Here is a 13,722-nt window from a genome sequence, read left to right as displayed (position 1 = left end):
TTGTGATTCTTTTGTAAAATATAGATCTATTAATTGAACATGAACATTACTAGAATACAAAGAAGATTAGAAAACTTATCTCGATCGGCCATGATATGCACAGTATTATAATACAAAGAAGATTAGAAAACTTATTTTGATAGGCCATGATAGATGACCAATATTCTTCTGCCTCTCTAGATGGCATCTCGATGAGGAAGATCGCATTATATCTAACCAGACAATAAAGACCAACCCCGTATTTATATAAAAAAGCCTATTAGGGTTCCACGCATAATAAAACTCTAATTAGTTTAATCAGCTTAATTAACGACTAGTTAACTTAGGATTATACTAATCATTCATGTTTTACAAGATTAATGATCCCAATTGGAGATGCAGGACTAAAAATTCCCCTTTACCATTGATCCGAAGAGCCATTACCCTCCCAGTCCTAAAAAAATCAAATGGTACAAACAAGGCTGCAGATATTGAAATTTTTGTTAGGACCCAGGTTGGACTGACCCTTAAAAGCTAGCCGTAAAGGGGAGGGTGCACGAGCCCTTATAAGCCCATCCACAATCACATCCATTCACTTTTGCGATGTGGGATCTTTGCTTTTGCGTAGAACCCCTAATGATCTCCACATCCATTCACTTTTCCGATGTGGGATCTTTGCTTTTTCGTGGAATCCCTAATGATATCCCCCTCCACACGGAAGCAATGTGAGTCTCCAACTTGAGGGATTTCTTCCGTCTTCAAGGCTACATAGGAGTTACAGGGATCTTCCCCAAGAGATTTTCTTCATTCTCAAGGGCACACAAAAGTTACTACGCCCCATCTCTAATACCACTTGTTGGGACCCGGGTTGAACTCACACTTAAAAGCTAGCTGTTAAAGGGAGGATGCCCACGCCCTTACAAGCCCATCCACATTTATTCACTTTTTCGACGTGGGATCCTTGCTTTCGCGTGGAACCCCCAACAATTTCTTTGGGGTAACTCCGAGAGCATTTTTCGTTTTCGAATCATTAATTCCAATCTTTCTCAATTTGAAAAATATGTCCAAAATTCTTGTATACAAAAAGGGGGGCTAGCATCTATGCTAGCATATTTTCATATTGGCACCACTCACTTTGTTTTTGTTTTGCACTTTTTTAATTAGCTCTTCCTACAATACCAAGTTGCTATCAACATCTGATTAGAGAAGTATAAAATAAAGTCTGTAGTGTGGATTCAGTTCCCTAAAAATCATTGTCAACAAAAGTTTGGTTTACAAATTTAGCCAGTGTACGATCTTCCCTTGAAAGCACTATTTTTTCGTGACAAATGGGAGTTGCTCCTCATAATTCCAATCTACCTGTTTTACCCACTACGGAGAAAGATGAATGAGAGGCATTGAAGAACGCAGCCTCAAGGTCTTGTTGGGAATATTTTTCATTACCTTTTTTCCATTTTCTAGTTTTGAATTAGTAGTTTTTGCCTCTGAAAGTTTTTTCTTGATATTTTCTTCCTTTGAAATTGATTTTTCCAAGGCATGCCTTCTTCGTTAGGTACCTTACCAATACGCCAAAAGCTCTAGAGCTGATGGAACGTGTTAGGTAAGGCCCACCTGGCTCATACTAGGTTGGGTCCTACCCAGTCCCATACCTAGGCGGGCCCACTCAGGACCGTAACATTCTTTCTCATCTCTCGATTCCCATGGAGCATATTGGTGATAATTTCCAAAACCTCCATTCGTTATAAAACTAGAAAATAATAAGAGCCGTTCCCAACAGAATAGGGCTGCCAATATCAACTCCCAATCACTTACTGCTCCCTCATTTGCTTCAAAAATGATCACAATGAATCTGATTTTCTCAAGCCAATTTCAATCTTCTGTGCTCCCAAACACACCCTCTACACTTTCATTTTTCAAAGAAATAGTAACTTTCATAAATACTATTCTCCAAAACATCATAAGAAACAATACAATTATCAGTGTTTCTACTACCATATAGAACTTGCAACAACCAAATTCACATAACAAAGTGAAACCAAATGCAAGTTCCCTAAACATACTAACCGGAATTTCACACTGCCTCCGGGAGCGACTCCACCGGAAAACATCCAATGCCTATTTACAACATACTGTCCGTCCTCGCCGGCAATCGCCGGAAAAAATTCACTGGCACCGATGGGAGCCTGTGCCGGAACCTCGGATGCCTCATCTGATAGAAACCCGCCAAGGCCACCACCACCTGGAACGGCGTCACATACAAAACCATTGCGGCCACAACGCAGAATATCACAAAAATGGTTGTGGCCCGCGGGTCCCGCCAACTCAGCAATGCCTGGACCCTTTCCCCTTGGGTTGCCACATCACCCACCACAGTTTGAATTCTCCCCGCCACACTCCTCAGCCGATCATACCTATAGTTAGCAAAATGCCGTTTTAAAATATCATTTTTTTAAAAAAATAATTTTATCGGTTTGTTGATTAATACTTCTTTTTTTTCATGATAAATTAGTATCTCCAACTGGTGAGAGAGCGGGGTGGAGTGGGTGAAATGGCTAAAAATCAGGAAACTAGTGTTCCGAGTGATGAGAAGCGGCTAAAAATCATGAACCAAAAAACTCTACCCAAAATAAGATCAATTTTTTCCTGATTTTTAGCCACTTCTCACCCTCATCTAAATTGTGCCCTCTCAAATCTCTCTCCATCCACGCACCCACCCTACGCCCTCTCGTCACTTGGAGACGCTTGACGCTATTCATACCTCATACGAATGAGCTCTGGACTACGCGTAGTCGGAAAAGTGTCAAATTCCTCATCAAGTTCATCAGGGTGCACCGCATCCGCGTGTGAGATCTTCATGTTCATATGAGGAGGGTACCGGGGCCGATACCGATAATTCCATACTCCGATCAAAAACATATATAAGAACACCGTCGGAAGTATCAATTCCGGGAAGCACACGAGCATGAGAAAGAGCACATGGACAAGAACGGTCGTGATCGGATTCTTCCACCCGCACACTTCTCCGAACCATTTTCCGACTGCGAACACGCCGGAGAACACCGTCATTAGCCGAAAAAAGTTTGCCTTGCTCCGGCGCATGCTCCATAAGTGGGAGTGAACATCAGTCATATACTCAACAACCTGTAGTTGGTAGTGTATGTAAATCAGTACTTTTGGGATCCAGAACATACCATAAGATTATCGTGCTTGCAGAATATGAAACCCTAAAATATTAAAGAAGAAAAGTTGACACGACCTCCTTACGCAGTGGGGGCTCCGACCGGCTTAGCCGGGCTGCCACAATATTGACGGCATGGAACCGGAGGTGGTCTAACTGACCCATGGTCAATGGCCGTATATAATGCATTTTGGGCAACAGTGGCCGAGAGTATATGTACATCATGTTCACCAATGACGTACACGAGAACCGTATTGCCAAATGCAACTCCCCCATCTTCTTAACGCCCGACGGGTGAAGAACTAACAATGGATAAGAATGTGTATACACACGGCCTGTTTCGAGTGTTGAGAGACGGATTCGAACCTTTCCAATCTTTACGTCTTTGTTACTACCTGAAAACACAAAAATGGAAATATAATATTTTTCGTGTATAAGTGTGAATATATTTAAATAAATGCATGTAACAAAATGAGTAAGCATGAAAATAACAAAAGAAATGCGTGTATGATGATCTACTTGAAATAGAATAAAAAATATTAGGTGTTCACACTACTATTATTACCCTTTTCGCCGATCTGACAGTTATCAAATACGCCGACAGTTAGGACCGTAGCTGGATCGTAGACCTCCCATGTATACTGCTCATTGTACTTGGGTGTTAGGCTGTTTATGATCGTCCGGGTTCGTATCCATTTATGGCCGTATTTTGCTACACAATATGTATCAGAAGTACCCTTACCGTCTCTGGTTTTCATTGGGTGTAGACCCTCTGCACTTAGAATACCAAGTTCTAAGATCCCAATAGAAGGCTTCCAGAGTTGCTTTGCCGTGGGGCGTAGATCACTACTGTAGTGTGTGGACTCATCAAGGACGTGATAACCTCCGTCTAGACAGAGGCGGAGATGTAGCCGGCTAGAGAACTTATCTTTCTTCAACTGATCAACATCAATGGCAACTGGCTTTTCAAGGTGGAACCAGCGTGTATCAATCATCCTGTCATCAGCTCGTTTCTCTACGTGAATCAACGGTATAATCACCCTCCCGATCACCTCATCTTTGTTGGGTCCCACACGGTCCACGACTGAGAGAATCAGATGGTCTTCAAAGGGTTCTGCGGCAACCAATAACAGATCTTCGTTCCATAGAGGGCTCAGTGTACGGGACTGAACCGGCCTCGTCTTCACATCCTGTTGAAATATAAATGATTAAATAACACCAACTGTAACAGCTTAAGCTTTTGGAGGAATTGGTTGTTTCACATGGTATCAGAGCAAGGCCCTAGTTTCAAAACTCCTTGATATTAAAAATCCGCATGCGATGGCCAACCCAAAAGAGGGGCCTCACGTGTAGGCCAACCCTAAAAAGAGGGACCACACCTGAGGGGGAGTGTTAAAATATAAAGGATTAAATAACGCCATCTCCAACTCCTTGATATTAAAAATCCACGTGTACAGCCAAACCCCAAAAGGAGGGACCACACATGAAGAGTGTTGAAGTATAAATGATTAAATAACACCAACTCTAACAGCTTAAGCTTTTGGAGGAATTGGTTGTTTAGCAGTACCTGGCTACCAATTTGCACCTTCACATACACGTCTGGGAATCGGGTCTTATCACTTATAACCAAGTCTTGTGCCTCTATGACATTGACGCGTACATACCATAGCCGTGGAGCATGGTAGACCTTCGAACGAATATGGGTGATGGAAGCAGCGGAGGCATCATGAGGCATAGCTGCATCTGAATGCCAAGCATCCGGGAACGCCTCATCAGCTTGTGTGCCAATCCAAACAGCCAACATCAATTCTCCTTTAGTCTTATCTCCCTTCTTGCTTTCAAGCCTGTACCATTCTGGAGCCAGAGGACTATCCGGTGGAACACGGGTTGGAACCTCATTGAGATCAAACCTGTTGGAGTATAAAAGATTAAATAACACCATCTCTAACGACTTTAGTTTTTGGAGTAATTGGTGGTCTCACATGATATCAGAGCAAAAGGTCCTGGGTTCAAGATTCCTTGATATTAAAAATCCACATGTAATGGCCAACCCAAAAGAGGGGCCACCACATGTGCCACGTTTAGTCCAACCCTAAAAAGAGGGGCCACGCGTGAGGGGGAGTGTTCAAAGTATAAAAGACTAAATAACACCATCTCTAACGGTTAAGTTTTTGGAGTAACTGGTTGTTTCACAAAACCTGACAATGCCGACGAAATCATCTTTGACAAGATCTTTGTCCTTGATCAAAACTTCAAGGACTGAAGACTGCATTCGTTCCCTTGAGAAGGCGAACACCTCGTTCCACACGGGATCTTGCTTCTTCTCGAAATGCCTTGTAACACCTTTGTAGTTCCCAACCTTCACCTCAACGTATGGATCAAGACTCCCTGTAATGTCCATGGCAGGGAGCTCACGGGCCTTCACAACTCGTACAAAAAGGAACTGCATTTGCTCCACGAGGTCGTAAGTACTAGCAGGTTTGTCTGCACGTATGACACGCCCCCCCACAATCTGTCCACCTCCAAGGAATGGGCTCGTCTCTTTAAGTGCATAAGCGGCCGGTTGTTGTGACGATGATGAAGAATACATGCGGACAATATTTGGTGGCGGCTCGGGTTTCATTTCATCAGCTGAGAATTTTATTGGTTGCTCACTCATCATTGTCGAAAAATGAGGTTGTTGTTGCTGGTGCTGGTTCTGGTTCTGGTTGGGAAGGGTAAAGAACGTGTGTCTTGACTCTGCCTTTTTGTCAGTTTGAGTCTGATTCTGGACTTGGGCTTGTGATTGAGATTGGGTTTGGAGTGGATCAGGTCTCAGAAAGGAATCCATTGCGGGAAGTGGATTGGAGGAGGATTTCAATGAGGGATCGTCGGTGAGATATACTTTAAGGCCGAGTTCTCCTTTTACGCGGGAGAAGATGCTGCGCTTTTCTACAGGGTAATGCAAAACAACAGCGTCAGCATAGTGAACAAATGAGGTCCCAGAGAGGCGGACCTTCCCAAGGAAGGATTTGGAATGGGTGGCTTTGATGTTGCTGTAGACGTAGGCATCGAGGGTGAGGTTAGGGAGGGAGTTAGGGTCAGAGATGTTGAAGAAGAAGTGTTCATTCCAGACGGGGTTGAGATCTTTCTCTTTGATGGTGGTGCGGTATTTCTGGCCATCGAAGTGTAGCTCAACGAAGGAGCTGGAAGAGCCCTGGCCATCTTTAGGCATGAGGTTGTGGGCACTCACCACCTCCACACCTAGCTTAAGGTTGCTCATGGTTGGGTGTTTTCTTTTTCCTGCTGGTTGGTGGTTTTCTTTTTCCTGATGGTTGGTGGTTTTGGTGAATGGATTTTAACTACCTGAAAGAATAACAGCAAAGGGAAAACAGAGCACTGTAAGTGGATTAATGAGCCAACATGCATTATACAAGATAATAAAAGAATTAAGTAGTTAAGAGTACAATTAATGGGTTTTCCTCTCATATACATGAACACTTTCCAGGAAAGACAAAAATCAGATCAAGCTTGGATTTACTACTTACATGAAAGAAACTATATCTTATTAGATCTCATGATGGGGTAGTTCAAGACAAGGTTTTAAATTTCGGTTTCGGTACCGGTTTCGGTCCCCACAAAAATCAAATTTTCGAAATCCGACGGAAAATTAAAAAGAATATTTTATTAGTTATCGAAATCCCTGAAATTTCGGTCGAAAAATTTCGGTAATTTCGGTCGAAAAATTTCGGTAATTTCGGTTGAAATTTCGGGATAATTATTAAATAATTAAAAAATCGAAAAAAATGGTGGAAATCCAATAACAAAATTTCGACCGAAATTTCGGTCGAAATAATGACACGTTTCGGTTATGTGCTATTTCGAAGATTTCGGTCGAAATTTAAAACCATGGTTCAAGAAAACCCACAATGAGAGATACAAAAAGTGATGGAAAGTACAATACATTTAGCTGATGAATTTCTTAATGGACCAATTCTCAAGATGCCATGGCAGTTTTGCATGTCCATAAAAATATCAATTAGTACTAATGAAGCCATGTAGAACGGCCATGAGCCTGTGATTAGGAAAGAGAAGAACATCAATGAATGCCTCGTTAGAAGTCCAATGCAGCAGTGTCCAACAACAAGCAGTTCTGTGAATTAACAGACTCTAATTCAGATATAAGAGAATAAAGAAGAAATGACACATATGTGCTATGGAGTGCAGGTGTGATAGAAGATTTAACACCGGAAAATAAGAACATAGTCATGTGAGCAAGAAACAGGGAATCATTACACTTCAAGATCACAATCAACATGCGGCCAATACATTTGGGCAAATATTTATAAAGAATGTATAATTGAAAACTTCTAATAGACACCTTTTCAAAAATCTAGACCAACAAATAGAGCAACCCTAACAGTATCAATTTAGAATACGTCCAACTTACAGACCAGTGCAGAAACTGTTTCTTTATTAGTTTTATAATAATTAACAAGACCACTGCATTTTTTCAAAAATGTCGAAAAGTTAAGACAAATGTTGGAGATGCATCGTATTATCCTCTTACTAACTATATGATGTACTTCTATTTGTCTTAAACTTTTTTTATATTTTTAAAATTTGACGTTAATACCAATATATTATATATCGATATAATAGTACGGGTATGTTGGTGTATCGGTTTGGCAGTGTCAACATATCTTACAGAAACATAGCCTTATCCGACACTACCAAACACGACCATGTCTAAGTGGCATAGCTATTGACAAGTAATACGGATGATAAGTCACATTCCAAACTGCATAGAGCCAAAAAAATGGCTTCTGCTTGTCATCTTGTTATTTTTTTTAAAGTTCTCTGCTTGTCATCTTTCAACATCTCTAAATGCTGCATCGCATCAAGGGTGGTATTGGGGCAGTTGAGTTGCTAGGCTCCCTTGTCTTTCTTTAACACTTTGTCCATTCAAGCTTCTCCTATAAGGTTTTGGTATGGGTTGGACAATCGGCAATGCATTCACTTTATACTTCATGGTAAATATAGAACGTTTGAATTTTCCCCAATTTTAATTCATAGTGTTGGGTTATTATCTCCTCTGGTTTAGTACCTTGGGTGTGCTAGACTGGAGACCTGAAAGTGTTTTTTAAAAACCCTAAAGACCATCTGCCACAAACACCACTGGACCTAAAAACCAAGAAAATCCAAAAGAGACAGCAGAAACAGAACGGATGAGATGCGTATGCAAGCCCTAACACAAAACTCAGAGAGACATCTCATTGATTCCGTTTTTGCTGTCTTCTGGATTTTCTTGATTTTTATCACGAGGTATTGTGGCAGATGGTATTTTGTTTGGTTCTTTTTTTCTTTTCTTTTTGTAATCTTACTTATTCTGTTTCTGCTATGTTTTTTATTGTTTTTTTTTTCGGTTCCCCGCAATGGCGGGAGCCTCGTGAACTGGGCAGCCCTTTTTATTCTTCTCGCGTGGTGTTTTGTGGAAGCTGGTCTTTCGTTTTCATTGCTTTTTTTTTTTTGGTGCCTGGCAGGGGTTTTAAGAGGGTCCATATGTTTTTTCTAGAAATCAATCTTGATATAGATTTACATTCGTAATGGATAAAGAATCCCACAGATAAGCCATAGTCATAACTCATCATGTCATACAAAGTTTTCAATAGATAAATACAAAAAATATATCAAGCACTCTATAATAAAAAAATACCTCTGGAATTACACAGCAAATGACTGCTCAGCTTAAAATTTTCCAAAATAAAATTTGGGTTTTTCTAGAGCAGCTATTTGGTGTATTAGTTTGTCATTTCTTATAAAATGGATTATTGAACTACTACAGCACAACAAAGAGAAATAAGAAAGAAAAGCTTAAACATAAGCTCAAGCTTGAATCTTCTCTGATAAGAACATGAAAAGACATCATTGACCATTCCAGAAACAGTTACTTTTGAGACAGAAATGGAGGAGAAATTTGCTTCAAAAGGAATCATTATTATAGCATGAAAACAAAAATCGCATCATTAGAACTTTGAAGACCAATCTTTTCAAAATGCTGCAGTTTTCTACACATAATGAAATAATGAATAATTTAGCAAGTATTTAGCAATTATTCCAAAAGAAAGAGTGTTTCTAACATTTCCCAAAACTTATTTGATGCTTCTGCGGCCTCCTAAGCAGTGAACAAATTAGGTAACTTTTTTAATAACTCAAATAACATTACCATTTTGGGAAGCTGAATGCCATTCAAAAGAACAGAGGGGAGCTGGATGTAGATCACTTTATTTCATGTAATTTGCAGAAAATCCTTGAATATAATATAAAATTACCCTGGTTAGTGGTGCATTTAGAACCAGAAAAGAAGGGAACAGCACATTGTAAGACATATTTCTCTTCACACCCAACAAGTTTCAAGAAAATGGAAGACATGGGACACATTACAGCTACTGGAGTAAACCCTTAGAATATATTTTTTTGAATCATAAAACTTATAATATATTTTCTAGGTAAATTCCCAACAACGAGTTTTGAGGTGAATTGTTCTTGATAATAAATATTTTTGTAACTTATGAACAGAAATGTGTACTTGTGATGGATGCATAGGCGTCAGATAGTAACGCTAGCAAACAAGACAAAACTAGGTAAGACTATATGAAATGTTCTAAAAATCGGAATCGAATAGTAAATCGTAACAGGGTTCGAATCGTATCGAATCGTAAATTGGATCGTAAATCGTAAGATTTTTTCAGATTCACATATAAAAATGAGAAAAAAAAATATAAAAAGGTTAAAAAAAACAGAATAAAATGAGTAATTATCTATTTTCCATTTGAAACTGTTAAATTAAATATAAAATCCCATGATTAGTAATCCGAAGCATAAACCATATTCATCGTACAATAAATCACTAAACAAAGCACAAACTATATTTCATCATACAATAAATCATTATATAATTTATCACAATAGTAAACAAAGCACATACTCAAATCTATAATAATCATCATACAAAGAAATGTCAACAATAAACAAAGCATATTGAAATGATCTTCATTTTGAAATCACAATCAATTCTCAAAATCCAAAACAGACAGAATCGTAAAAATCATAAAAATTGCATGATTCAAAGTTGAATCATACTTGAATCGTACGATTTTTACGAAAAACAATTCCTCTTCGATTTGAATCGTTCAACCCACAATTCCATTTGAATCGTAGGATTCAAATCGTAAATCGTACGATTTCAACAACAGTGGCTATATCTATTACATAGTATTGGAAAAACATGTGAGTAGACATTAAGGGTTTCCACTTACATTCATGTCAATTTGTGTCCTTCATGGGTTTCCAATGTGGCAAGGTTTTGGAAAATATTGTCACAACGTCTTTTTTCCGAATGGTAAGTACATTAAAACCAAACAAATGAATAAAGCCAAAGATTGATGTGGTCCGGAAGGGAAAGTAGAAACAAAAGAACAAAACAAAGGGGGGAAAAGGAAGACTACATGGATTTTGTCCTTGTTACATGGCTAGACTAGATACTAATGGACAGAGATCCTCGGATGCCAAGGGCATCGATAAGCCCAAGGAAAATTTCCAGAACACTGATGAATTTGTTGGAAATGGCTAAGATGAACAAGGGCCTGAGTTATAGCTTTGAACTTCCAAACACAATTCACATCAATTTAGTGATTAAAAAATTTATTCCCTTGCTTTTGCAAATATAAAACTTTCTTTCAGAGTCAAACAAAAATTTACCCATTGTTAGAGCAAAGGTTGTATCTAGGATGCGCTTCTGCACCTTATAGACCACAGGAGAGAGAAGATGGATACACAAACAAAAGCAACCCAAGGGAGACTGGGAGAAGAGAAAGTCAAATTTGCAAAACCATTAGCAAGCAAAAACCAAAAATTATTCTTCTTTACTTCAATTCTGTTATATGTTCTCAACTCATGACGTCATATAAAGATCAAAGACACCACCACTTCAACAAAAAAACCTAAATAGCTTTCCAAAACCCAAACCAAATCCAATAGAAAATTATCACAATGACCCAAAACTAACCCCTGTTTGAGTCTATAGTCCAACTTACTAAACCCAAAGAACAACTAATTCATCTCCAAACCCTAAAGAACTGAGTTTCTAATAAAGGAAAAAGACACAAAAAGTGTATACAAAAAATAAAACAACGACAGAGATCATTGAAGAGAAGGGAAAAGGGGAGGAGCCTTAAAAAGAAAAAATGCATGCCTTCCGGCCACACTTACCTTTCTTAGAGCAAAAAGGGGAAGAAAAGAGTAACAAAGTTGAATTTCACATTTTCTTTTAGGAAGATGATATCCACTCCCTTGTTTGATATTGGCATCCCTTTCTTTATTTTAGATTTTTTTCCATTGGCCGTTACAATTGTCAAAAGGATTCCAGTGGCCAGTCAGAGAAGTCTAAAATAAAGAGAAAACAAGGGAGTGCAGATACCATCCTTCTTTGTTTAATTGCTAAAACTATATTACAGAGATTAGATGCATAGTATCCCATCAAAGGCTAGTAATCCACATCAAACAAACAAAAAATATATATCAAACAAGTATGATGGCCACAAACCATCTCCAACATAGAAACTACCAATTATTTCACATTTACAGTCAATGCTCCTTAAACTGATCGTAAACAATGCAGAAACCAGGTAGGAAATGCAGAAACAAGGATAACAGACAGAGATCTCATTTCTAACAAATAGGGAAGCAGAAAGAAAAAACATCTATCTATAGAACAATTTCACCTTTCTTAACTGCAGCAATGAAATTTCACAGAATGAGAAAGTAAATCATTGAATGTACAAAAATTTCAGATTTCTCAGATGAGCCATCAACTGTTTTTAACATAATTTCCTATAGGAAATCAAAATCAGATTGCAAACAGAGAATGTTAATACAAAAAATGCATCCTAGGACTTCACAGCTAAAACAAAAATAGTCAGAAAAAAAACATCAAGAGAAACCCCCTCTGAGAAATTTAAACTTTCTCAGATGAACCCTCAAGTGTCTTTAACATAATTTCCTACTGGAAAACAAAAGCAGATAATTTTGCCATTTTTTTCTCTAATCTGCAAATATATCATGTCGCAAACATAGAATCGTAATGCAAAAAGTGCATCCTTGGACTTCACAGCTAAAACAAAACATGTCAGAAAAAAAAATCCAGAGAAGCCCCACTTGCTTTTGAATATAGCTTGACACTTGAAGAATAAATAAATAACTACAAAAAAGAACACATGCAGACTCAGGAATCTCACTTATACCATTGAAGAAGGGAAAAAGAAATGAACAGAAACAGCTAAGCTTTTGTTTCATCAAATTTAATAAATATCACATGAAATAAAAAAAAGAGAAAATCAATGGCATAAAAATGCACATACAATTCATTTAATTAAACAGAATTGAAACGCTAAAACAGAGATAAAACTAAAAGAAATAATACATTGTTCCATGTTTAACAAAAAAATTAAAAATAAATAAATCAAACAACAGAAGCCAACAAAGATCTCATTCCTAGCTACCGAGGAGGTTAAAAAAATAAAGGAAAAAATGAAATCTAGAAAGAAAAAAGAAAAAACAGAGTCAGGAAAAAAAAAAAAAAAAAAAACTAAAAGAAGCATCTTAGAGACCTCATTATTCCTTCAAATCAAAAGCTCAAAAAAATAAAAATTTCTCACTACAACATCCTTAGATATTAAAAAAAAAAAAAAAAAAAAAAAGGGAAAAGAACAAAATAGAAGAAGAGAAAGAGAAAAATCGTAACCTTGTTTCAACTAATTTCTCTGAGACTTCTCATTTCCTCTTTGCATCGATTTGTACTCTATTGTAGCAAAAATCTGTCTTTGAGATGACAACATAAACTGATTTTCAGATACTTTCTACAGTATTAGCTTCTTCTTTCAGATCAAAACCTCATAAAAATAAAAATCTCTCACTACAATATCCTCAGAACTCAAAAAATAGGGAAAAACAAAACAGAAGAAGAGAGAAAGAGAAAAAGAAAAATCGTAACCTTGTTTCAGCTAATATTCCTCATTTCATTGGATTTCGAGCTCGATAAACTTCTCTTTGCATAGATTTCTCTTCTGTGGACAAAAATATCTGTCTTGGAGATGAAAAGCTCGTAGATTTAAGACAAAAAAGACAGGGTTTGTAGGGAGAAATGACAAAGAAACCCTAGAAATGCTTCTGAGAGGATTCGTAGAGAAACCGTGTTGGGACGAGAAAGAGAGAGAGAAAATCCGTTTTTAACGTCGTTTTTCTCCGTAGGGAAACGAGTCTTCGCAATTTTTAAATACTTAAAAAATAAAGAAAAACCGAAACTTCCTTAGCTTCTTCTAACGTTACAGAAAAAAAAACTAAATACGACCTCGAAATTGTCAAGAGGTCAGTAGCTGAAATTACGAAAATACCACTATTCAATTTTATAGTGTGGGACCCACAAGGAGGGGATCTCAACTGCTGGATTTCATGTGATTGTTTTTGTTGGTCAATAATGAATGGCTAGGATTTAAACTATGGTGGTTTGGGACTACTAAACAATGTTT

General features: G+C 37.9%; 1 protein-coding gene across 4 annotated transcripts; it reads right to left on the bottom strand.

Moving 5' to 3' along the window:
- Positions 1 to 1,883: 1,883 nt before the first annotated feature.
- On the bottom strand, positions 1,884 to 13,462 carry LOC143882226 (C2 calcium/lipid-binding plant phosphoribosyltransferase family protein). 4 transcript variants are annotated; one of them, XM_077385715.1, is made up of 8 exons: positions 13,188 to 13,462; positions 12,939 to 13,015; positions 5,356 to 6,502; positions 4,725 to 5,067; positions 3,723 to 4,347; positions 3,236 to 3,552; positions 2,738 to 3,120; positions 1,884 to 2,390 (listed from the first exon to the last, which is right to left on the bottom strand). In XM_077385715.1, exons 3-8 carry the CDS (start codon positions 6,417 to 6,419, stop codon positions 2,099 to 2,101), a joined length of 3,024 nt encoding a protein of 1,007 aa, XP_077241830.1. In that variant the 5' UTR covers positions 6,420 to 6,502; positions 12,939 to 13,015; positions 13,188 to 13,462; the 3' UTR covers positions 1,884 to 2,098. The 4 variants fall into 4 exon arrangements, with proteins under 4 accessions (XP_077241830.1, XP_077241831.1, XP_077241833.1 ...); XM_077385716.1 differs by having other exon boundaries at positions 12,939 to 13,011; XM_077385718.1 differs by lacking the exon at positions 12,939 to 13,015.
- Positions 13,463 to 13,722: the final 260 nt, after the last annotated feature.

This window comes from Tasmannia lanceolata, unplaced genomic scaffold (assembly GCF_043159265.1).
Source record: "Tasmannia lanceolata isolate RefF3 unplaced genomic scaffold, GAP_Taslan_0.1 ptg000007l, whole genome shotgun sequence".
Taxonomy (NCBI): domain Eukaryota; kingdom Viridiplantae; phylum Streptophyta; class Magnoliopsida; order Canellales; family Winteraceae; genus Tasmannia; species Tasmannia lanceolata.
This window is presented reverse-complemented; position numbering and strand designations above follow the sequence as displayed.

Excerpts from the sequence above, each read along its gene's own strand:
- LOC143882226 (XM_077385715.1), bottom strand. The coding sequence starts at position 6,419 with ATGAGCAACCTTAAGCTAGGTGTGGAGGTGGTGAGTGCCCACAACCTC. Across the intron at positions 5,068-5,355 it reads GATTTCGTCGGCATTGTCAG|GTTTGATCTCAATGAGGTTC; the intron begins GTTTTGTGAAAC and ends ATACTCCAACAG. Across the intron at positions 4,348-4,724 it reads AGGTGCAAATTGGTAGCCAG|GATGTGAAGACGAGGCCGGT; the intron begins GTACTGCTAAAC and ends ATATTTCAACAG.